Below are 25,973 nucleotides of genomic sequence, written 5' to 3'. Positions count from 1 at the left end.
TTCCTGTGCCTTGCATGTCCCGTAATAAAATCTTTGTTCTTTTTCCATTATCATCTCCTTAATTGATGTATCAGGGTGAGTGGTTCAACTTGACATGTAGAACTCTTGGAGTCTGGGCCTGGGGTCTCTCAGCAGGTGGTTTAAGCCAAGGCTGCTCCCCAACTGGCCACTACCGAAGACCAAACTACAGAGGCTCAGCCCATCCCTAAGCAGACCGTGTGCCCCACCTACCTTCCCAGTTTTGATGTCCACGTAAGAGAGGGTATGTTTCCTCCAGTGCTCCTCAAATGGCCTCATCTGCTGGTCCTGGATGGGCTTTGAGTAATCGTACTCATCGATCCGCACCTGTGGTCAAAAATGCATCCTCAGCTCTCACCAACAGCAGACATTAAAGACAGTTCCTGGAGACGGCAATCACTCAGAGAGCCTCACTACGCCTCAGTGGGTTTTTGGAGCTAGCAAGCAGCAGTGGGAATCCAAAGGAGCCATTTCTGTTTGGTCCTTCTACATAGTGAACATTGTAATTATATATCACTTTTGCACCTGAAAAATCTATAGAGTAATTTCCTTATTTCTTTTTGCTCCATACTCTGGGAGATTTCCTCAAACTTTTTCTTTCAGCTGTCTTTAAAACAAATCACTATTATTAAATGTTTTAATTTTAGCAAGTATATTAACATTTTCAAACTCTCAAAGAGAAGCTGAATACTAGTAAAGAAAGCCATACAGATGGTTATCTGGAAAGATGAGCAAAAGCTGATTCAAATAAAGAACAAATATCCAAATCTGTGGCTCTTTCTGCTGAAAACGAGTGGGAAATGGCAAAAGGTGACCCCTTATCTGGTCCATTCCAACTGCAGCAAACCACAAGCTCTACATATGTAACTATTGGATCAGAGCAAGGGCTACCTTGTATCTAAAGTTACATTCATCTCAGCCCTGGAGAAGTTCACAGTTCTAGGCCGATGCTGGGGACATACTCATGTGAGAATGCCCAAATAGCACAAGATAAACCAATGCAACTTCACAGGGAAACTCCTCTTAGTGAACATTCTCATTCCCCCACCCATCATCACCCTCACACAGTCCTGAAATTGTGTCTGCCTCATGCAAAGTCCATACATACATATACATTTCTTTTCTCTTTTGGTGGTTGTGGGGCTTGAACTCTGGGCCTGAGTGCTGTCCCTCAGCTTTTCAGCTCAAGACTAGTGCTCTACCACTCTGAGCTACTGCACCACTTCCGGTTTCCTGGTGGTAATTGGAGATAAGGGTATCATGGACTTTCCTGCCCCAGCTGACTTTGAACTGCGATCCTCAGATCTCAGCCTCCTGAGTAGCTAGGATTACAGGTGTGAGCCACTGGTGCCCAGCTGTATGCATATCTTTATCATTCAATATATCCATCTTTGAACTTATAGCTGCACTTCTTGAGACACCAGTCTGCCTGAAAACACACGACTCAATCGTTAGCCACATTTTGTTCAGAGATGCTACCTGGGTGGTAGATGCTGACTCCAACCAAAGCAAAAGGTCACAGGGTCTAAGGGTGGTGGGACAGAGATGAAAGTTACTGGAGATGGCGCAAGGGGGAGAGCACCAGGTGTAGGACCCACCTTGTAATCCTCCCTGGCGTGAGCGCCTCGAGACTCCTTCCGTGCCTCAGCGCCATGGATGGTCTGCAGGGCACACAGCATCAGGTTCTGCAGCTCCAAGGTCTCCACCAGGTCAGTGTTCCAGACCATTCCTGAGGACACACAAGGACACTGTGAGAGTCACAGTGTGACCTCTCGCAGATCTTAGACGGGCCAGTCTGGCCACGCAGCATGGGCACGGCCACTGGGACAGCAGGCAGAGGCAGGGACCCTAGGTAGAGAGGACAGATACTGGCTCGCCTTACAGAAGGAAGCAATCCCAGGGCACGCTGCTCCACTCACCCCTGTCAAATGTCTTCAGATGACTCAGGTCTCCGTAGAGCTGGCTGATTTTCTTACAACCTTCCTGAAGCACACTTCCCTCACGGAACACGGCAGCGTGGCTCTGCATTGACTGTAACAAGGAATTATGCATAAACTGTGCTGTGCCAGTACCAGGGCTCAGACTCAAGGCCTTCGGCTTCTTGCTCACTGGTGGTGCTCCATCATTTGAATTATGCCTCCAGCTCAGTATTTTGCTGATTACCTGGAGGGAAGTCTCACACTTTTCTGTCTGAGCAGGCTTTGACTACTGAATAGCTAGTATTACTGGTGTGAACTACTGGTTCCTGGTTCATCTCTACACTTTTGAACTATAGAAGCCACACAGAAACTCCCAAATTAGTATTTAGGCTAGTTTTATCTCTGCATTTCACTTTATTGGAAAGTACTTAGGAAATTCAAATTGAGTTCACTCATTTTTTTTTTTTTTTTTGAGACAAGGTCTCACTGTAGCCCGGGCTGGCATAAACACAGGATCCTCTGCCTCTTTTGTTTTTGTTTTTTTCTGCCAGTCATGGGGCCTGAACTCTGGGTCTGGGCGCTGTCTCTCAGCTCTTCAGCTCAAGGCTAGCGCTCTACCACTTGAGCCACAGCACTGTTTCCAGCTTTTTCTGCTTATGTGCTGAGGAATCGAACCCAGGGCCTCATGCATGCAAGGCAAGCACTGTACCACTGAGCCACCTTCCCAGCTCCTCCTCTGCCTTTTTTAGTGCTAGTGTTACAGGCCAATGTCTGTTGCCATTCAAGTTTTTTTTATTTTTGTTTTGTTTTTGTTTAAGTGATACTGATGTTTAAAATCAAGTCCTAATGCTTGCTTGCTCAACTAGCTCTCAACCACTTGAGCCATGCCTCCAGCCATGCTTTTTGGCTTATTTTAGAGACAGAATCCCAGACTTTCCTGCATGGACTGGCCTCTAACTGTGATCCTCCAAATCTCGTATTTCTGAATAGCTAAGACTATGGGCATAAACCACCAGGACCCAGCTTTAAAGCTTTAAAAAAAATTAGATATATCACCCACATATTATCATTGTTACAAAAGTGATGAACAGAGGGGTTACACTTATATAACTCAGGTTGCTTCAAGTTTTTTTGTGTTCGTTTCTATTAAGTCTCATAACAAATCTGTACTCTATTTAAAAAGGAAGATTTTAATTCTCCAGCATTATCTGGAGCATAGCTAGGATCACCCTAGTGATTGTAGAGGGTACTGGTGAGTGTATAGGAGGAGGAAGGAGCAGAAGACTTGGAACTCTTGCTGATCAGTCTGCAAGGCAGCCTGACTGACCAAGGGGCTAGTGGTCCCAATTACTCTCTGAGGCAACTCACTTATCAAGTATCAAGTACCTTTTATAGCTTTTATTCACCAGAAATGTGCTACAAAACAAAACTGAAGCCGAGTGTCAGTGGCTCACACCTGTCATCCTAGGTACTCAGGCTGAGAGCTGAGGATCATGGTTCAAAGCCAGCCCAGGCAGGAAAGTCCCTGAGACTCTCATCTCCAATAAACCACCAGAAAACCGGAAGTGGCTCTGTGGCTCAAGTGGCTTTGAAGAGCTGAGGAACAGCACCCAGGCCCAGACCGACAAAACACCAAAAACAAAAAAAACCTGAAGCTCACTGGCTGAGTGCCTTTCCCAGCAGCTTCCAACCAAACATATCGGCACGTCACTCTTCACTCTCCTCCCCCTTGCTGTAGGATGCTAAGGACATAGGTCTATTTCTTGCTTCTAATTTGTTTCAATAACCTAAATGGCTCATCTACTATATGAGACCAATTTAATTAATTTGGAGGCATTTCATCTGATACATAATTGTAATGGAAACCATCACTTAATGGTTTCTTGGAACAACTAACAAACAAATAAATTTAGTAAACATGTGTTAAACTTCTTTCATATCCTTCAGCAGTCTTCTGTCCTTTGTGTATCTATCTGTTTAGGTTCTTCACATGTAAATCTTTTTCTTTGGGCAGTACTGGGATTTGAACTCAGTCTTATGCTTGAAGGGAGGTACTTTAACACCTCTTTTTTCAAACAGGGTATTACATTTTTTTTTTTTTTTTTTTTTTTTGGTCCGGTTGTGGGGCCTGAACTCTAGGCCTGAGCACTGTCCCTCAGCTCTTCAGCTCAAGGCTAGTGCACTACCACTTGAGCCACAGCGCCACTTCCGGGTTTTTTTCTTTTTGCTTATGTGGTGCTGAGGAATCGAACCCAGGGCCTCAGGCATGCAAGGCAAGCGCTCTACCACTGAGCCAACTTCCCAGCCCCAGGGTATTACATTTTTATACCTAAGCGGGCCTTGGTCATGCAGCTGGGACAACAGGCATATACCATCACACCTAGCTTTTTATTGACATAGTGTTTTGTGAACTTCTTTATGGATCAACATCTATGTAGACATTTATATAAAAACTGAAATAAAATGTGAACATTTGAGTTTCACAAGCTGACCGCATCTCAAGTACTCCTTACCCCAGTATAGCCTGTTACCATCCTGGACAGTGGAGGAAAAGGTCACAGTGCTGACTAGAAGGTGCATCTGCAGAGGTTGGATCAATCACCTACTGACTACCAACCTTCCTTCTTCCCAACTTGTTTAGGCATAGCAATGGGTCCAGTGTTAAAACACCTCCTGAATGTTGAAAGCTAGAATGTGAACAGTTTCTGGATGATGGAATGTAGGCATGGGTGTGAGCTGTCTACCAGAACACTGAGACTTGGCTTTTCCTGTTCTGGCTATGATACACACAACAGCCAGAGTTGGTCTGAGAATGTTAACTGTGCACAAACACAGAGTGCTAATGATACTATGCAGCCATGCTTTGTGCTCTGGATGGAACAACCCCAGCATTCTATGTGGAAAGAAATGCACTTTTCTCTAAGTGAGGCTTCCTAATCACTTGTGTTTGACATAAGACAGCAAAGAACCGCTTCTTCTGCTGTTGGTCACCAAATTTCCATGCAGACAGTTGTATCTGCAGCCTACTCCTACCTTCTGCATGTTGAGACGCAGCTCTGATGTTCTTATGCTTCCATCAGCAAACCTCAATTTGTCAAGGTTCATGACAGATTCTTCCCCAGCATTTGCCTTTATTGGAGGAACTTTGTCTCCTTGAAGATAAAGAGAGGAGAAGAGAAGGGAAGGGAGGGAAAGAAGCTAGGATTTAACTTTTTTTTTTTTTTTTTGTCGGTCGTGGGGCTTGAACTCTGGGCCTGGGCGCTGTCCCTCAGCTCTTCAGCTCAAGGCGAGCGCTCTACCACTTGAGTTACAGCGCCACTTCCGGTTTTCTGGTGGTTTTTTGGAGATAGGAGTCTCACGGTCTCTCCTGCCCGGGCTGGCTTTGAACCGCGATCCTCAGATCTCAGCCTCCTGAGTAGCTAGGATTACAGGCGTGAGCCACCAGCGCCCGGCTAGGATTTAACTTTTTAAAAGCATGTAGAAAAAAAACCCATTCTGAACAATAAAATTTTACCATAGCTTTCCAGGAGTGTACAAAATGCAGACGTGACCTTAGCTAATACTGTCCTGGCCTCCAACCTGAGGAAACAGCTATTGACTGGGCCAATTCTGTCTCTGTCTCTCTCACTCCCTCCCTCTCTCCTTCTCTATATGTGAATTCAGGACCTCACATCAGCTACTATAATACATTTGAGGCTCCAACCTGGAACAAATTTTAAAGAATACAGAGTTGAGATATTTAGGCATCTATTAAATAACCTTTGAATAAACAAAATAAAACCATATTTGAAATTAAAAAGATATATGCTATTAATAGTAAGGTATGGGATTGACTTCTGCTAGCAGTTCTTACCTGAAGGGTCAACAGAACCACCAGGATGGTGGTAGTTGTACAAACCTTCAAGACCTACCTGCTGATCCTGATGCTTATGTCCTCTAACCAAAATGATATGATCTCAAGGTTCAAGCTGGGAGCCAGCTCAGTAGTAGAGTGCTTGCCTGCCATGCACAAGGCTGTGTCTGATCCCCAGCATTTCCCCTTCCCACCCAAAACAGGAAGAACTTCAAATGTTATAAGCAATTTTTTTTTTGGGTGGGGGGTCTGTCCTGGGCTTGAACTCAGGGCCTGGTTGCTGTCTCTGAGCTTTTTTGCTCAAGGTTTGTGCTCTACCACTTCAAGTCACAGCTCCACTTCTGGTTTTCTGGTGATTAATTGGACATAAATAGTCTCCTGGACTTTCCTGCCCGGGATGGCTTTAAATCATGATCCTTAGATCTCACCCAGGATTCTGAGTAGGTAGGATTCCAGGTGTGAGCCACTGGCACCCAACTTAAGCAATTTTTAATGTTGTTTTAACAGACACATTTTAGAAAATCATTTTGTTGTACGAAGTGTAAGACAAATAGCTACTTTAGCCACTTTCTCTTCAAGAGACAAATGCGGTCTGTCTGCTAGAGTTTTTGTTTTGTTTCTAATACTGGGGCTTGAGAACTCAGGGCTTCGGGGCAATCCCTGAGATGTTTGTGCTTGAGACTAGCATTCTACCACTTGAGCTACAGCTCCATTTCCAGCTTTTTTGGTAGTTAATTGGAGATATGGTTTCACAAGCTTTTCTGCCTGGGCTGGCTTTGAACCCTGACCCTTAGATCTCTGCTTCTTCTTGAGTAGCTAGAATTACATCTTTTTTTTTCTTCCCTTTTTTGTTTTTGGCCAGCCCTGGGACTTGAACTCAGGGCCAGGGCACTGTCCTGAGCTTCTTTTGCTCAAGGCTAGCGCTCTACCACTTGAGCCACAGTGCCACTTCTGGCTTTTCTTTCCTGTGTATGTGGTAATGAGGAATTGAACCCAGGGTCTCAGGCATGCTAGGCAAGCACTCTACCACTAAGCCACATCCCCAGCCCCATCTTTTTATTTTCTTACAGATAGCATTTAGTTATATATTGTACTTCAGGCTGCCCTTGACTCATGAGTCTCCTGATTTAGCTTCCTGAGTCCTGGGGTTCTAAGTGTGTAACACCAAATCCAGCAACTTTTGTTTTTATTGTTTTAAACAAATGATCAATCACAGGATACACTGTAGATAAGTGTGCAAATGTCACAATAACTCCCCACCCCCTTTGTATAATCAATGTATGCTAATAAAAAGTTTTAAATGGGGGGCTGGGAAGGTGGCTCAGTGGTTGAGCACTTGCCTTGCATGCATGCCCTGGGTTCAATTCCTCAATACCACATAAGCAAAAAGAAAAAAGCCAGAAGTGGCACTGTGGCTCAGCCTTGAGCTGAAGAGCTGAGGGACAGTGCCCAGGCCCAGAGTTCAGGCCCCACAACCGGACCCCCCCAAAAAAAAAGTTTTAATTGGGGGTGCGGGGGGGTGGGAGGATCGGAAGGGATGGGAAGGGGAAACAAAGGAGGACGCTACAATGCTTGATAAGAAATGTACTCATTATCTTGCCCATGTAATTGTCACCCCTCTGTACAGTATTTTCACAATAAATTTTAAAAAAAGATACACTAAGAAACCTGCCACTTACGCCAAATAGAAATATGGTGGAAAAAAAAAAGTTTTAAATGGCAGGCACTGGTGGCTCATCCCTATAATCCTAGCTACTCAGGAGGCTGAAATCTGAGGATCTCAGTTCAAAGCCAGCCCAGGCAGAAAAGTCTGTGAGACTCTTATCTCCAATTAACCACTAGAAGACTGGAAGTGGAGCTGTGGCTTAAGCGGTAGAGTGCTCACCTTGAGCTGAAGAGTGCAGATAGTGCCCAAGCCCAGAGTTCAAGCCCCACAACCGACATAAAAAAAAAAAGTTTTAAATGACCATTCCACCATTATGCATACTGTTAACTTAACAACACCCCTAAATATTCCTTTTCTACTGCATTTGATGTAATCCAACAGAGCTTTTGTTTTGATATAAACTTTGACTATCTTGTCCAAAAAAAGAGATGACTCAGCAAAATTGACTTTTGGGGCACAATTCTATTTATTTCAACACTCATGTGCACTTGTGTAACCAACTACCATAAGCAAGATGCACAACAGAATGTAAAACTGTAAAATATCCGAAGAAGAAAAGGTATAGTTTAAGGACTGAATGCCAGCCTGGGGCGGAAGAAGTGAATATGAGGCCAAGTTCCAACCCTACAACTGGCATAAACTACCAGGAAATTAGCACTGTTACTAATGCTTTTTCTTTTCTTTCCACTTAGAAAATCAGCTTACATATCAGATAGGTATACATTTCCACACCTTCTATTTTTAAAATTAAAGCATTAAGACACAATGAACTTTGTTGTGTTTATGGAAGGGCTTTTCACATGTTGGCAAGTGGAGTTGTGTTTAGGTACCCCAAGTACACGGACACAGCTTGACCAGAGTGGTCTACTGTCTTTCCCACCATCTGCCTTTTCCAGAATCACACATGTGCTACCTTTTGAGTCAATTTGTTCCTTTTTGTTGAGTTCAAGAAGTCTTCAAATGTGTTTATAGGTCCCTTAAAAGTATTCTTTTAAAACTTTTTTAACTTTCAAAGAAGGGGAATCTTTAACTGTCTACTCTGCTGAGAGAAGTGGTATTAGTATGAACTGTTAATAAGTACAGAGCTACTAACTGACGCAAGTATCACCTTCAGGGTCAAAGGAAGACACTATAGATCAGGTGCTGTCTACACATCAAGACCTGCCCTGGCTCAGTCCAGGGAAATGTGAATATATACCCACCTCCTAACTACCTGACTCTTTCTAGGTACTTAACCAGTTGGTTAAGACTATCATGATTTCCACAGCCTAACAATACCGCCTCCAGACTGGAGCTAGTCTGTGAAAACTACAAAACTAAAGCTCCACAGTCAACAGCAAAGAATAATGAGTGGAAGAGCTGACATCACCTTTGCCTGAGGACACCTTCACAATGCTATTCTAAGCAACTACACTAAGGGTACCTTAAAGGCTCTTGGATGAGCCAGGCGCCAGTGGCTCACCCTATAATCCTAGCTACTCAGGAGGCTGAGATCTGAGGATCTCAGTTCAAAGCCAGCCCGGGCAGAAAAGTCCATGAGACTCTTATCTCCAATAAAACACTAGAAAACTGGAAGTGGAGCTGTGGCTCAAGCGGTAGAGTGATCGCCTTGAGCTGAAGAGCGCAGGGACGGTGCCCAAGCCCAGAGTTCAAGCCCCACAACCGACCAAAAAAATAAAAAAATAAAATAAAAAAGGCTCTTGAATGATCAGCCCTCAGTAACGTGTTATCTATGTATATAAGCAGACCCACACTCTAGCATGTGGAATTCTTACGTGGTATGCATTATGTTAAGCTGTCATAAGAAACACCAGCTGAAACTATATCACTGAGAGGTGGAGGATTATGATTCAGGCTTACAGCATCTCTTCCCTAATAAACATTAGAATTATGCCCACCTTTGGTCCTCAGGTCCACCAAGACCTGAGCTCCTACCAGCTCTAGAGTTCCCACCATAGAGCTGGCCCCTCCCTCTCTCTACCTAGACCCACCTGAGCTCCCACCTACCTTACTTCCTACCCCAGACTCTCCTGCTACCTGGATAGGGTCGGGTGCCATGTGCTCCCTCTTGGGGGAGATGTGGCCCCTCTAATAAACCTTATAACAATCCTTCTCCTGTGCCTGCCTGCCTCTGTGTGGTCCCCTGGGATGGATGTGAAGGGTCCCTTCATTCTGGTGGCCCGTATGGGGGAACCTAGGCCGGGGTTTTGTGCACCCAAATCAAAGGATCCTCCTGCCTCATCCTCACCATTGATTACTGGCATGCGCCACTGAAGGAGCCTTCAATAAGCAAGGGATGCAGCTCAGTGGGACAGCACTTGGTCAGCATGCACAAACCTTGGTTCTGATCTCCAATACCATCAGAAAACAAAATAAAATTAGCTATGTTCTTTTTCAAAACAGGTTCATACTTACCTGTAAGAACCAAGAAACTATATTCTTTTGTTCCTAAGATTGTTATTATACGGCTGGGAAGGTGGCATAGTGGTAGAGTGCTTGCCAAACATGCATGAAGCTCTGGGTTCAATTCCTCAGTACCATATACACAGAAAAAGCCATAAGTGGTGCTTGTGGCTGAAGTGATAGAGAGCTAGCCTTGAGAAAAAGAAGCTCAGGGACAGTGCCCAGACCCTGAGTTCAAGCCATAGGACTGGCAAAAAAAAAAAAAAAAAGTTATTATAAGGTGATAAACAGATAAACAAATCAGGTGTTGAGTACATTTCTTTTTATGTTTTTTGGTTTTTTTTGTTGGTCACAGGGCCTGAACTCAGGGCCTGGGTGCTGTCCCTCAGCTCTTCAGCTCAAGGCTAGTACTCTACCATTTGAGCCACAGCACCACTTCCGGCTTTTTCTGCTTATGTGGTGCTGAGGAATCAAACCCAGGGCCTCATGCATACGAGACAAGCCCTCCTACCACGAAGCCACCTTCCTAGCCCACTAGTGATTTTTTAAAAGCAGAACAAAATGACTGTAAATAATAAACAAGCTGGGCATTGGTGGCTCACGCTTATAATCCTAGCTACTCACAAAGCTGAGATCTGAGTATTGTGATTAGAAGCCAGTTTGGGCAGGAAAAGTCTATAAGACTCTTACCTCCAATTAACCACAAAGGAGCCAGAAGTGGAGCTGTGGCTCAAGGGAAAGCATCAGCCTTGAGCAAAAAAGCTCAGAGACAGTGCCTAGGCCTGTAGTTCAAACCCCAGTTCTGGCACAAAAATAAATTAACTAAACAAATTTTGGTCCCCAAACCCTTACCTTCTGAATTGCTAAGACCCAGCCCAACTTGACTTGACATCGCCATCATCTAAGCTCTGGATTTGTGCCCTCTCTTCTAGAGGAAAAAACCAGACTTCCTTTATGACCACTACTTAAATTTTGCACAACAAATTTAGATTCTGAAGCTTTCCATCTCCTGAAAGAGCCAAGGGTCTTGGAGTGAACACATACCAGGCCTGCAGGATTCTGCAATGCTCAGGGCACACGCCCGGCCAAACACAACGAGGTCCAAGAGGGAGTTTGCCCCGAGCCGGTTGGCACCGTGCACTGAAGCACAGGCAGCTTCTCCACAGGCATACAGACCAGGCACGATCTGGTCCTGGCCGTTCACATGCTTCAGCACCTGCAGGAAGATTTCAAGCAAAATGTTAAGTTGTGGCCCATACCGCCACAACTGTCTGTGCTTCAAGGGGAGGAAGACTGTTCCCTGTCTCAGAAGAAACCCTTGCTCGGGAACACTTTCTGGTGAGAGGAGGTCAAAAGATCCACTTGACACCCCTCAACTTCAGGATGCCAGGTCCAAGGCTCTCTGGAGCTTCACCCCACCTTCTCCGTTGTGAAGGCCATGGGTTAAGGAGTATGGTAGGGAAAGGAATAGCACAGGGGAGAAGAAGGACTTCTACTCACTGTTCTTCTATGAAAAGAGAAGAACAATCCCTATGCCCAGCCTGGATCAGGAAACCAGAGCAGAACAAACTGACATACAAACTGCATTCCAGCCCAGGCACCAACTGTCAAGGCCCTTGGTTCATCAAGTCATTATGAAATTAACAAGAGACCATACAGAAAAGGTAGAAAGGCTGCACAATATTCTATCTCTGATAGAGCCAGAATGTAACCAAGTTTTCTTCTGTCCTCCAGGAACAACAATTTATAGTACGTGCAAACTACCAAACAACTGTCTTTTCCAAAACAGTCCCATCACCTGTCCCTTGTAGTTGGTGGGAATGCCGCCCATGTTGTAATGCACAGTGGGAAGGACAGGGATGGGCTCCTTGGTGACATCCACACCAGCAAAGATCATGGCTGTTTCTGAAATACCAGGGAGGCGTGTGGCCAGCTGTTCGGGAGGCAAATGATGCAACTGCAGGTAGACGTGATCTTTCTCAGGGCCACAGCCTCTGCAAACAGAGCATTATAACATGAAGCAAAGAACAGTGGTGCGTAAACTCAAACCATTAGAATCCTATGAACATCAACATTTTATACTGAGGAAAGTATTCCCTTCCTTTATGGGCTGCTCTTTCATTGAGTACAGTTTACTAACTGCCCAAACGATCTGACAGGGCCACGTTCAAGAACAAAACTTTACTTGGGAACCATTATTTGTTGTCTTCCTTTTTTTGTGTGTCAGACATGTGGCTTGAACTCATGGCCTGGGCACGGTCCCTCAGCTCTTCAGCTCAAGGTTAGTGCTCTACCACTTGGACCACAGCGCCACTTCTGGTTTTCTGGTGGTTAATTGGAAATAAAGGATTTCACAGACTTTCCTGCCCAGGCTGACTTTGAAGCGTGATCCTCAGATCTCAGTCTCCTGAGTAGCTAGGATTGTAGTTGTGAGCCACCAGCACCCATCTTGTTGTCTTCCTTTGTAAATGCATTACAAACCTCCGATATACCAAGTACCTCCACAAAACCACTGGTACTGGAGTTAGACCCAAGGCCTTGTACTCTCCCATGGGAGCTGCAGCCCAAGGGCTGTCAGGCCCCAGTTGCTATTTTTTTTTTGGGGGGGGGAGATGGAGGAGGCATTTTGTTGTTTTTGAGATAAGTCTCCTTGAGGTTGGCCTTGAACTCATGATTTTCCTGCCTTCATCTCCTGAACACTATGATTAGGAACTAATGTTACCACACCCAGCTTCCTTTTTTTTTTTTTGCCAGGGGCTGGAACTCAGAGCCTGGGTATTGTCCCTGAGCTTCTCTTGCTCAAGGCTAGAGCACTCTATCCCTTGAGCCACTTCTGGCTTTTTCTTTTCTTTTCTTTTTAATTTTAATTTTTTATTGTGAAAATACTGTATAGAGGGGTTACAATTACATGGGTAAGATAATGAGTACATTTCTTATCAAGCATTGTAGCCTCCTCCTTTGTTTCCCCTTCCCATCCTATCCCCTGCACCTCCCCTCCTCCCACTCCCCCTCCCACCAAAGTTGTAAAGTTCGTTTTTCCACATAACGACTTGTACATCTCATTGCTGCAATGGATCCACCTGTATCCCTATTTAAATGATGTTTTTTCCCTTCCCCTCCACAAATTATACCAACCTCAAATACAGTGAAAGCAGGAGTACCATTGGAGAGAGACATACAAAGCAACAAAGAAATAATATTTGAATACTTATCTTAGGGTTCATTTCCCTAACATCAAATTATTTGACCTTTTCTGCTTGACTCAGACATATATTAGTTATTGCAAGTAAGGGAAACCATGGGACCTAAATTTCTTTGGGCCTGGCTTACTTCACGTAATATAATTTTTTCCAAGTCTTTCCATTTCCTAACAAATGGGGCAATGTCATTTTTTCTGACAGAGGCATAGAATTCCATTGTGTATATATACCACATTTTCTTGATCCATTCATCTACTGAGGGGCATCTGGGTTGGTTCCATATCTTAGCTATGGTAAATAATGCTGCAATAAACATAGTCGTGCTGATAGCTTTAGTGTGGCCTTGTCTGGGATCATTTGGGTAAATGCCCAAAAGTGGGATTGCTGGGTCATAGGGGAGCTCTATGTGGAGTCTTTTGAGGAACCTCCATACTGCTTTCCAAAGTGGTTGAACAAGTTTACACTCCCACCAACAATGCAGTAAGGTTCCCTTCTGTCCACATCCCCTCCAGCATCTGTTGTTCTTAGAGTTCTTGATAATAGCCATTCTAACTGGGGTGAGGTGGTATCTCAATGTTGTTTTGATTTGCATTTCTTTTATGGCTAGGGAGGTTGAGCATTTCTTCATATGTCTGTTGGCCATCCACTAAGCAATATCCCTCTCATTTTTTCTATATGACAACTTCAAGCCTACAAAGGGCATACCAGCAAAGTTTTAAATGTACATGCCTTGGGGGCTGGAAATGTGGCTTAGTGGTAGAGTGCTTGCCTAGCATGCATGAAGCCCTGGGTTTGACTCCTCAGCATCATATACACAGAAAAAGCCAGAAGTGGCACTGTGACTCAAGTGGTAGAGCGCTAGCCTTGAGCAAAAAGAAGTTTGAGGACAGTGCCCAGGCCCTGAGTTCAAGCCCCATGACTGGAAAAATAAAAAGTGTACATGCCCTTAAGGTTGCCAAGACATCAGTAGGTATTAAATGATATAACACAGCTCCTAAGACTCATGTGAAAACATCAGGCTGGGTGTGTGTATTTCTCTCTCCATACTGAATGCCTATCACACTGAACTCTTATACCAACACCGACACAAAAGAATGTGACATTCTTAAAATGTTGGTCTTTAGGAACAACCAGGGGATATCAGATAGCTGTAACTTTATCATTAGGTGCCTTCCTGCAAGGGCAGAGAAAGGAGAGTACACTACAACTCAGAAGCAACAAGAGCCCCAATATTAAAAGGTAGGCTTGACCAACAGCCACTAGAGAACTGTAGAAAAGAGAATTTGAAGGTGCCTGTCTGCACATCATCACACAGCTCCGGAGACGGGTAACACAAACCTTCCCTCACGGATCTCCACGGTCATGGACCGAGATACCACATCTCTGGATGCAAGGTCCTTTGCAACAGGGGCGTATCTCTCCATGAATCTTTCACCCTGACTGTTAATGAGGATTCCTCCTTCTCCACGGCATCCTTCTGTGATAAGACAGCCAGCGCCATATATGCCTGCAAAAAATCTGCGTCATTAAACACCTCTATGTAAGGAATCACTAAGTACAGCTCTATTTCTGGCTTTTTGGTGGATCAGTGGGGGTAAGAGTCTCACAGTTTCCAACCCAGGCTAGCTTCAAACTGTGATCCTCAGATCTCAGCCTTCTGAGTAACTAGAATTGCAAGGGTGAGCCATCAGCACCCAGCTTTAATCCTTTTTAAAGACTATTCTGGAGGAAAGAAAAGGGTACACAAAAGGTATTATACTCAACAGAAAAGTCAATGGTAAGAAGTGTGGAAATCAAGCAGCATTGACACACATAAAGTGCAAAACAGGTTTAGAAAGAGTAGCATCACCCAGTGAGAAGGCTCCTCCCTCATGTATGCGCAAGGTCTCTATTTTCAATTTCTTTTTCTTTTTTTTTGGGGGGGGGGGTGGTCTGGTCGTGGGTCCTGAACTCTGGGCCTGGGTGCTGTCCCTCAGCTCTTCAGCTCAAGGCTAGTGCTCTACCACTTGAGCCACAGTGCCACTTCCGGCTTTTTTCTTTTTGCTTATGTGGTGCTAAGGAATCGAACCCAGGGCCTCAGGCATGCAAGGCAAGCACTCTACCACTGAGCCACCTTCCCAGCCCATCTATTTTCAATTTCTGAACATAGGTTTATACCATGAAACTGTGTCAAATGCTTCAGGCAAGAATGAACTTGGGATGTCTAAGTAAAGTGCCCCAGTACTAAAAAGGAGAGTAATTATTATGGTTATAGTTAATACTATATTCAGGTAAGTTCCCTACAATGGCTCTAGATAATACCATCCCACCCTTACAGACAAGCAAATTAAAGCTTAGACACCTGTCAAGTTCATATAACTGGCAAAATATCCAGGCAGTATGGTTAAGTCTGCACTCTTAACCAGGATTTTGTGTCCCTCAATGCCAACTACTGAATTTTAACAGAAGAGGCAAATAATAAAATAAACGGATGTGAAATCTACAATTTTCTGCAGTATGCTGTAACGTTACACGCTTTAAAATGGAAAGAAAGAAAGAAGGAAAGAAAGGAAGAAGTAAAAAAGGAAGAAGGAAAGAAAGGAAGAAAGAAAGGCAAATTCTTGCATTGCATCAGCTTTTTTTCTTTCCTAGTTTCAGTTACATTCTTCAGGGTAGTTTATTTCTCAAACACTGTGAAAGAACTTATGAAATGCAGCTCCAAACACAGCATACAATAGAAAGGATCTGGAGGCTTAGTGACATTTAAATGGGATTTTTTTTAAAAAGCCAACAAAGCCGCTTCTCAGTTTTCATTCTTTTTTTTTTTTGGTCAGTCATGGGTCTTGAACTCTGGGCCTAGGTGCTGTCCCTCAGTTCTTCAGGTCAAGGCGAGCGCTCTACCACTTGAGCCACAGCACCACTTCTGGCTTTTTCTGCTTATGTGGTGCTGAGGAATTGAACCCAGGGCCTCATGCATGCAAGGCAAGCACTCTACCACTGAGCCACCTTCCCAGCCCCTCATTCTTTTTTGTAAAGCATTTGATCTTGCATTTCTGTCCCCACTGTTTGACAACCTCACCTATCCCACAACTAACTCCTTTCTCATCCTAGCCATTATGGTTTTTTTACTTTTTTGGGGGGGGTCCGGTCGTGGGGCCTGAACTCAGGGCCTGGGCGCTGTCCCCCAGCTCTTCAGCTCAAGGCTAGCACTCTACCACTTGAGCCACAGCGCCACTTCCGGCTTTTTTCTCATGTGGTGCTGAGGAATCGAACCCAGGGCCTCGAGCATGCAAGGCAAGTGCTCTACCACTGAGCCACCTTCCCAGCCCGGTTTCTTTACTTTTTGTTGTTGTTGTTTGGGGGGCTTGAACTCAGGTCTGGGCGCTGTCCCTGAGCTCTTTTGTCAAGGCAAACATGCTACATGAGCTACAGCTCCTTCCTCCTTTCTCACTCTAAATGCCCAACCTTTAATCCTACAATCAGGCGGAGTGCCATCTGGCAACTCAGCCCCTTACCATGGGGTCCTGACCCTCTCCTGGGAAATCAAATCTGCCCAAAACTACCTTCCAGGAGCCAAGGGAAAACCTAGGGGACACAAGGAATAAGAACTCCATAATTAAAAGTGTTAGTGCTGGAAACTAAGGAGCACTAAACAGGTACCATGTGCTTGAAATACTCTTCTGTGAGCCAGACAGGCACACTGTCCTACCTGTGGGGTGGAACTGAATGAACTCCAAGTCCTGGCAAGGCAAGCCAGCCCTGGTAATCATGGCTGTGCCATCTCCGGTGCTAGTGTGGGCAGATGTGCAACTGAAGTAGGTCCTCCCGTAACCTCTGGAGACAACAGAACACAATGAGCACAGAGTAACCATCCTAGGACCTCCCAGCCCACAGAACCACAGAACACACAGCCTTAAAGGCACCGTCTTCCAGGCCACGTTTGCATGTACACCTACATCATAGACATACCACAGTCAACACCGGGATGCACTGTCTGTAATACTGCTACCCTAGGATGAGCAAAAGTGAGCAGAAACAGGATGCTTGTTTTTCAATGCTCTGTGATACTTGGTTTCCCTGATAATCAGGTATTACTTTTATAGTGAATTTCTTTCATGTTTATGGATTACTCCTCCACTTTTTACTGAATATAACTAAAAATTATACACATGCCAGGTGCACAACATAATCCGATGAACTAATTACTATAATTAAGTTAATTAACACATCTATCACAGCAGATAATTATTCTTTTTTTGTTGGTTGTAAGACTTGAACTCTGGGCCTGGGTACTGTCCCTGAGATCTTCAGCTCAAGGCAAGTGTTCTACTACTTAAGCCACAGCGCCACTTCCAGTTTTCTGGTGGTCTACTGGAGATAAGAGTCTCACAGACTTTCCTGTCCAGGCTGGCTTTGAATGGCGATCCTCAGATCTCAGCCTCCTGAGCAGCTAGGATAACAGGCGTGAGCCACTGGTGCCCGGCTCAGATATTCTTTTTTTTGTCATGTAGAGACTTAACCTATACTCTCAGCAAATGTTTATAGCATTACTATTATAGTATGCACATTGATTATTAGCTCTCAGAATTTATGACTCTAAGTTGTACTTGTAACCAACCTCTTCCTAATCTTTTTTTTTTTTTGATTGGCCGTGGGGCTTGAACTCTGGGCTTGGGCGCTGTCCCTACGCTCTTCAACTCAAGGTGAATATTCTACCACTTGAGCTACAACACCACTTCTGGTTTCCTAATGGTTTATTGGAGATAAGAGTCTCATGGACTTTCCTGCGCGGGCTGGCTTTGAACCTCAATTCTCAGATCTCAACCTCCTGAGATTACAGGATAGGATTACAGGTGTGAGCCACTAGTGCCTGGCTCCTAATCATCCTTTTACTAGCTGGTTTCTTAGTTTGAGTATTTTAGAGTCTACTCGCTAAGTGAAGTCATACAGTATTGGTCTTTCTATGCCTATTTCATTTAGGATAATGTCCTTCAGGTATATGCATGTTGTCACTATATTGAAAATGAACTTTACAATTTGTGGGTGGCGACAGGAGGGAAAATCTGGGAGAGAGTGACACTGTCCAAAAATAAATGTACTCATTACATGACTTAGGTAGCTGTAACTCGTATATAACCTTTATAATAACAATTTAAAAAATAAAAATTATGGCTAAATAATATTGCACAGCTTAATTGTGCTGCATTTTCTTTACTCATCAACACAGACATAGGTTTGTCCACAATGAAGTATCTCTGAGCCAGGTGCTAGCGGCTCACGCCTGTAATCCTAGCTACTAAGGAGGCTGAGATCTGAGGATAATGGTTTAAAGCCAGCCCAGGCAGTAAAGTCTATATGACTCTTATTGCCAACAAACCACTAGAAAACCACAAGTGGCACTGTGGCTCAAGTGGTAGAGCACTAGCCTTGAGCTGAAGAGCTGAGGAGCAGCACCCAGACCCAGAGTTCAAGCCCCACAACTGACAAAAAAAAAAAAAAAAAAAGAAATATCTCTGACAGGCTCATGTACTGAATGTTTTTTTCCAAACTGATAGCACTATTTGGGGAGGTTCTGGAAATTTTAGGAGGTAGGGCCTAGTTGGAGGAAGGTCACTGGAAGCAAGTCTGTAGTGGCTGTATCTTGTCCAAGGCTCCTCTCTTTTATTCTATTTTCTATCAACAGGAGATAAAGAGCTACTTCTACCCCTTGCTCTCACCCCAAGAACATGAGGCCAAGTAATCATAGACTGACCCTTCTGAAACCATAAGCTAAAGCAAATCTCTGTTCCCTTGATCACAGGGATGTGAAGTCTCACTAATAAAATTCCTTGTCATGGTAATTATGAACAGTACTATAAATAATACTAATACATGGCAATGAGCATGCTTTAAACTACAATAAAAGTTAGCTTTTCCTACCCAGTAGCAATAACAGTGTTCTTTGCTCTTATACGATGTATGGACCCATCCTCTATACACAGTGCGATCACACCACGGCACTCCCCGTTTTCCATCAGGAGATCCAAGGCAAAATACTCCACAAAATAGCTGGTGTCATATCGCAGAGACTACAAGAAAGGGATCACCTATTTTAAGCTGCGCTTATGGTAATTGTTAAACCAATAAAGATTTAGTATATGAATGACTAAACCATTTGAGAAGCTTACACAACTTTAGTTCAGTTCTGTTAATAAATGATGACAAATGAAATAATATCGGATTTGAAATGGAATCACAAGCTACAACTCACATCAGCATCAGTGTCAAATAACAATACAAGAGCACAAAAAAGCAATCTACATTCAGCAATAAACATATATCATGCAAACAATGTAACACACACCAACACACCCTGAGGAAAAAGGCAACAAAATCTGACTCACTCATATTTTGGTAATGTACCTCCCCCCAACCCCTCGCCCCAGTGGTAGGGCTTGAACTCGGCCGTCCCTCAGCTCTTCAGCTCAAGGCAAGCACTCTACTACTTGAGCCACCTCGCCACTTCCAGTTTTCTGGTGGTTAATTAGTGATAGTCTCACGGACATTCCTGCCCAGGCTGGCTTTGAACTGTGATCCTCAGATCTCAGCCTCGTGAGATGACAGGCATGAGCCACTGGTGCCCAGCTGGCAATGTACCTCTTAACCTTAGCAGGATCTTGGTAGCAGTGTGTAGCACTGGATGCCCTTGAATGTGGCATCAGAGGCAGAACAAGGTCCCATGGAATCATGACTCAGACCAGGGGGGCTATCCACATGTGGCCATTTCATCCAGCTCCCTAGTCACCCAGAACATCTGCAGTGACCACATGTGTCTGGTGGCTGGCCAACTAGACAGTGTAGATCAACACATTTCTATACCCACAGAGATCCAGCACCACCTGGGCTAGTTCTGAGAGACCCCACAGAAAATTCAAGTGGCTCTCAGGAGCCAGGGCCAGCCCCCAGGGACAGCTGTAGGATAGGCAGACTCTATTGCACACCTATAAATGCACTTAAGTCATAGAAAAGCCACCGATGTTCCAACATTTGCTAATTCTTCACCTGCTTTTGCCCACTTGAAGAAAATTCAGAGTTCAGGATCACAGGTATCTGCCGCTTTGAAGCGGATCTTGTTTATCCAGTGACTATTATCCCTCAAGTCTTAGTCCAGTTGTGGTTTTTATGTTTGTTTGGTGTTTTTTGGTTGGTCATAGGGCTTGAACTTGGGGCTTAGGTGCTATCCTTGAGCTTTAGTGCTCTACCACTTTGAGTTACAGCTTCACTTCTGGTTTTTGGTGGTTAACTGAAGGTAAACGTCTCACACACCTTCCTGCCTGGGCTGGCTTCAAACCTCAATGCTCAGATCTCAACTTCCTAGTAGCCACGATTACAGGCATAAGCCATCAGTGCCTGGCTTTAAATCCAGTTTTAAAGTTGTAATAAAATCAATCAATTCAGTAACTCAAAGATGGTAAAAGAGCCTTTAAATTTTTGCTCTACTCTTGTTTTTGTGCTGCTCCAGGGGCTTGAACTCAGATATGGGCACTGTCCCTGAAGCTTTGTGCTCAAGGCTCATATTCTACCATTTTGAGCCACAGTGCCATTTCCAGCTTTTTGGTGGTTAACTGGAGATAACAGTCTCACAGACTTTCTCGCTCCATCTGATTTGAACCTTGATCCTCATATCTCAGCCTGCTGAGTAGCTAGGATTATAGGAATGGCCCACTGATGCCTGGCAAAATGACTTGCTTTATTCTTATATATGGTGTGTGACAGGCTGTAAATTCAAGCTGGTATACAGTAACTACCAATTCAACTTTGTAAGATAGAAATAACATATAGCCGTAACAACAACCATCATAGTATCTGTTAAATATTTTCTTATTAAAACTAGTATACGTGTCTTGCAAAGCTATTTGATTGCTTTGTAAGCAACTCACAGCTGACTCCTTCCTATTCAGGACCATTCTTGCTCAACTGGCATGTTCTACCTCCTGCAAACCCCCCAGGAAGCCTCACCCTTCCATATAAGGTGTGCAAGAGCGAGTGGCCTGTGCGATCAGCCACACAGCAGCACCGGTGGGCCTGTCCACCTTTCCCAAACTTGAGGCTTTGTCCACCAAATGCACGCTGATAAATCTTCCCCTCTTCGGTTCTGCTAAATGGCATCCCATAATTTTCAAGCTGTACAACACACAAAAACAGAAAGTATTATTACCATAAGTGAAAGTATTTGTGGCAAAATCTCAATCTGCAAACCCCATGCTAATACATTCTATGAAAAACATCCACCATTTAGTTTACAGGCTAAATGAACTGAACAGCTGTAGGAAAAGAATGTGGTCGGTTTGGCTCATTGCCATTCTTTTGGCTGACCACACCGCCTCAATCCTTTACCAGGGATCAGGATCCCGTGCATTCTGGGCAACTGCTCTACCACTGAGCCACATCCTCAACCCTCGAAATTTTCCCAGTACTTCTTGTGTTATTAGAAGCAGACTATGCACAAAAGGACCCAACAGCTTCCTGTTACCTCAACCACAGACGCAGGGGCCTGCTCTGTCATGTAGTGGATGGCGTCCTGGTCCCCCAGCCAATCAGAGCCCTTCACAGTGTCGTAGAAATGCCATCTCCAGTTGTCTTCTTCCATGTTCCCCAGAGCAGCATTGATCCCTCCCTGGAAACACCATGCACTGCTTACACAACTGAAGAGGGATCCCTTATCATCCCTTTTGACGCCTCTGCTCCCTGGGACCTGATCAGAGACAACTCCCTATGCAGTAACTTTCCTTGAAGGCTATGGAGCAGTAGGATAGCACAGCACTTGAGTCATGACTCTTTTCCAGAGTAGCTGGATGATGGAGTCTCTGTGATAGAGGTGACACTCATTTCTAAGGCAAACGGAGGACTGGGGAAAGAATGCACATAACTTCCCCATTACTTACCTAGCTAGGCACATAATAGTACTCAACACATCAGTTGGGCAACTTTATGGCAAAATGTTCTTGATGGCACTTGTGGGCATGTATTAAAAACAAGAAACACTTCGCATCCTAGCACAGAGTCAAATCCCCCAATCCTTACCTCCTTCAGCTGTATGAAGATATGATTCCATTGTTACCCTCATAGTCAAAGAATATAGCAGATACAGAGACAAATTTAATTCTCAGCCTCTTCTTCCATAATGTAAATTCCAACTTCTTTAATCTTTGCGATTTAATCTTTGTTTAAAAAAGCACCTGGATATGATTTGAGTATGACTTCCTAGGTTTGTGTGTTAAGAGGCAGGGTTCCTAGTGTGACACATTCAAAGGATGTTAGGTCTTTGGGGCATACCTTGTCAAGACTTTATTTCTACTAGGACTCTGGTTAGCTCTTGGGAAAATGTTGCTGTAAAAGACCACAAATGGCTCCATCTGGTGCCTGGCTCCTTTTCTGGCTATGTGACCTTTTCTTCTCCCACGCTCTCACCATGATGCCATCCGCCCGCCATGTGTGACACATCCTACGGAGCCCTCAACAGAGGTCATATGCTTAGGCTGCCCAGTCTCGACACCCAGACTACGAGTTAAATAAACCTTTAATACAGTACTCCACCTTGGGCATTTCTTACAGCTATCTTCTAACTTCCTTTTCTCTTTACCAACTGTTGTTAAATTATAACTTTTGAGTCGGGTAGACCCAAGCTAAATTTCTTCCTTTCTTAGTTGCTGTTCCTTAGTATTCCCTCTTACACTATCTTCTTATTGGGTCATTAGCATAAAGCTAAAAACCTGTGACAATAGAATTGCCCAGTTCTTTTCTTTCCCTTCTCCCATCCCTTTTGTGTTCAGAAGCCATCTTGACCTTTATGAGAAAAAACACCCCACATAGTAGGAAAAGCAGTAAAACATAATGTTGCTACATATAAAAGCTTGGTGATACCTACAGTGACCCTAGATTCAAAGAACAATATACAAAATCATTATACTTTTTCTCACATTACTTTTTGCTTCTAAATGGACAGTGTTGAAGACCAGGGATTGGTCTGTTTGAATTTTTATCCTAATACCAATACTATCATCAGAACTCATTGCCACCCATTCTGTACCAGGTACTACAAAGCAGATCCAAAGCGTCTCCCAAAGGTCCATGAATTAAAGGTTTGCTCTCTAGCCCATGGTACTACTGAGTCATGGTATAAAGCACTGTAGAAGTCAGGACATTGGAAAGATGGCCCTGAGGGGATTCTGGTACCTTAGTCCCTGCTCCTTTGCTTCCTGGTTACCATGAAGTAAACGGTCTCCTTGGTTGAATGTTACTGCCACGATGTACCGCACTACCTCAGGTCCAAAGCCACATGGTTAAACTACTGTAGACTAAAAGGATTAAGACCTCTGAAACCTTGAATCAAAACAATTCTTTCGGGCTGAGAAGGTGGCTCAGTGGTAGAGCGCTTGCCTTGCATGCCTGAGGCCCTGGGTTCAATTCCTCAGCATCACATAAGCAAAAAGAAAAAAGCTGAAAGTATCGCTGTGGCTCAAGTGGTAGAGCGCTAGCCTTGAGCTGCAGAGCTGAGGGACAGTGCCCAGGCCCAGAGTTCAGGCCCCATGACCAGACCCAAACAAAACAAAACAAAACAAAAACAATTCTTTCTTCCTGTTAAGTCTATTATCTCACTTAGTTTTGTTTTTTTAAATAAACAACACTAAACAAAAAGGCCTACCCTGTGCAAGTAAGTAGTCTGGAGGAAACCAAATCATAATGGGAGTATGAAGCAGAGAATGAAGTGGGACAGTAGAACAGTAGATTCGTTTGAGAGTGACAAGGAGGCTCCAGCACCTCCAAGGCTCCTAAGAAGAGATTCCAAGCAGTGACCCCAAAGTTAGAATGGGTGAGCTTCACTGTAGGGCCCCTCAGCAGGAGAAACATTGACTGAGGGCTCTTTCTTACCTGAGCTGCGACAGTGTGTGACCGGGTAGGAAAAAGCTTTGTAAGGCAGGCAGTATTAAACCCTGCCTCTGAAAGGCCAAAAGCAGCTCGCAAGCCTGCCCCTCCAGCACCGACCACCACTGCATCAAACTCGTGATCTACTACCGGGTACTGAGTGGAGATCTGGAAAAGGAAATTCCACTGTTAGCTGTACATCTGACCTTGGTAAATGGTAAGACAACAGTTAACTCATGATTAACTACCGGGTACTGAGTAGAGATCTGGAAAAGGAAATTCCACTGTTAGCTGCACATCTGATCTCGGTAAATGATAAGACAATAGTTAACTCCTGATCAACTACCGGGTACTGAGTAGAGATCTGGAAAAGGAAATTCCACTGCTAGCTACACATCTGACCTTGGTAAAAGAGCAGCTGCTATGCAGAGGGCATGTACTTAACACACTGATTTGATGTCAAATATGGCAGGGAAACAACCAGACTGTATGAACCAGAGAGGTTCTATCACACAATCAGGAAACTTACCATTAGCTGAGACTCTGTATACTCAATTTTTGAGAATGCTTAAACCCACTAAGACCCCAATCTGTCTACTCTGCTACCAAAGCAGGGAAGTGTAGAAGTAAAACAATGCATAACTGCTCTAAATAGGGGTGTCTTTCCAAGTATCATTTTCACCCCTTTTCTCTTCCTATGTCACTATCCACATCCATATGTTTACATAAGCCTAACCTTATAATAGACAGCACTTCTGTACCTGTGATCCACAAGTTCCTCATAAAAATAGCATGATGTTGCTTTCATTTAGATAAACATTCCAGTACACCTGATTATAGACAACTACCTCATTTCATGTCTATGTTTGAGGGTCTGATTTATAACTGAGAAGCCAAGCATTGTCCAGAAACTACTTGGGTTCGATAAGAACTCAAGAACTAGTATAAAATTTGGTGTTGCTGGGCACCAGTGGCTCATGCCTGTCATCCTAGCTACTCAGGAGGCTGAGATCTGAGGATCATGGTTCAAAGCCAGCCTGGGCAAGAAAGGCCAAGAGACTTTTAACTTCAATAAAGCACTCAGAAAACCAGAAGTGGCGCTGTGGCTCAAGTGGTAGAGTGCTAGCCTTGAGCTGAAGAGCTGAGGGACAGCGTCCAGGCCCTATGACTGACAAAAGAAAAAAAAAGTTTTGTTTTTTAAAGTAGAAAACAGAACAGGCACACTAAATTCAGAACCCACACTCCAATGGCTACATAAATATTATTTTGACTAGGAATTCTACCTCCATCACAACAAATACAGTTCATTTGTTTCTCACTGTTACTTCATTTGATTTAAACTTGAATCTAGTCTACAGATTCACAGCTAACAGCAAAAAACTATCTGTGTGCCTGTACCAGGGCCTGATTGAGAACTCAGGTTCTAGCACTCACGCGGTACACTTGCTCATGACTGGCACTGTACCACTTGAGCCACATATCCAGTCTGGCATTTTGCTGGTTAGCTGGACATGAGAGTCTTCAGGACATTCCTGCCTGGGCTGGCTGTGAACCTGCATCCTCCAGGTCCTACTGCTATTTTGACTTGTAATACTGGAGGTTGAACTCAGAGCCTCAACACTCTACCACTTGAGCCATGGCTCTAATCTTTTTGCTCTTTAGTTTGTTTTCAGAGTTTTATGCTAACTGGGCCAAGCTGTTCTCAAACTGTGATTCTGTCTCTACACCCTGAGTAGTCTGTATTACAGGCATGTATCATTACACCTTCCCTCACAACTGAGTACTTTACACTATAAATAATTTGAGCTCGCCATCAATGCCACAGAACCTCATTATAATAAACTGGCACAGACTATTACCCTTCTAAAGTCATGAGAGGTATTTAAAATGGAACAAAGAGTGATGAACTTACTCCATCCGAAACTTTAGCAGATGCCCTCTTACTCCCACCAACGGTGAAGTGAAAGCCTCGGACCCGTGTTTGGAAAGCTCTTGGCCACTGTTGAGACAAAGATGGTATCAGGGTCTCG

The 25,973-nt window shown here is 44.1% G+C and overlaps 1 protein-coding gene across 1 annotated transcript in view; it reads right to left on the bottom strand.

The window, feature by feature from the left end:
* The window catches only part of Sdha (succinate dehydrogenase complex flavoprotein subunit A), a 36,185-nt gene that overhangs the window by 5,771 nt on the left and 4,441 nt on the right, over positions 1-25,973 (bottom strand). Inside the window, exons 2-14 of the mRNA XM_070042101.1 lie at positions 25,856-25,942; positions 23,950-24,111; positions 21,551-21,694; positions 21,037-21,201; positions 18,958-19,106; positions 16,748-16,872; positions 14,398-14,566; positions 11,658-11,853; positions 10,904-11,075; positions 4,971-5,089; positions 1,938-2,049; positions 1,617-1,747; positions 232-345 (exon numbers count right to left, since the gene is read on the bottom strand). Of these exons, the coding sequence (XP_069898202.1) occupies positions 232-345; positions 1,617-1,747; positions 1,938-2,049; positions 4,971-5,089; positions 10,904-11,075; positions 11,658-11,853; positions 14,398-14,566; positions 16,748-16,872; positions 18,958-19,106; positions 21,037-21,201; positions 21,551-21,694; positions 23,950-24,111; positions 25,856-25,942 (1,845 nt within the window). The remainder of the gene's footprint in view (positions 1-231; positions 346-1,616; positions 1,748-1,937; positions 2,050-4,970; positions 5,090-10,903; positions 11,076-11,657; positions 11,854-14,397; positions 14,567-16,747; positions 16,873-18,957; positions 19,107-21,036; positions 21,202-21,550; positions 21,695-23,949; positions 24,112-25,855; positions 25,943-25,973) is intronic.

The sequence above is a fragment of the Dipodomys merriami genome, unplaced genomic scaffold (genome assembly GCF_024711535.1).
Source record: "Dipodomys merriami isolate MVZ:Mamm:240054 unplaced genomic scaffold, mDipMer1.0.p SCAF_32, whole genome shotgun sequence".
In the NCBI taxonomy this organism is placed as follows: domain Eukaryota; kingdom Metazoa; phylum Chordata; class Mammalia; order Rodentia; family Heteromyidae; genus Dipodomys; species Dipodomys merriami.
Note: the sequence above shows the minus strand (reverse complement) of the source record. Positions and strands in the feature narration are given on the sequence as shown.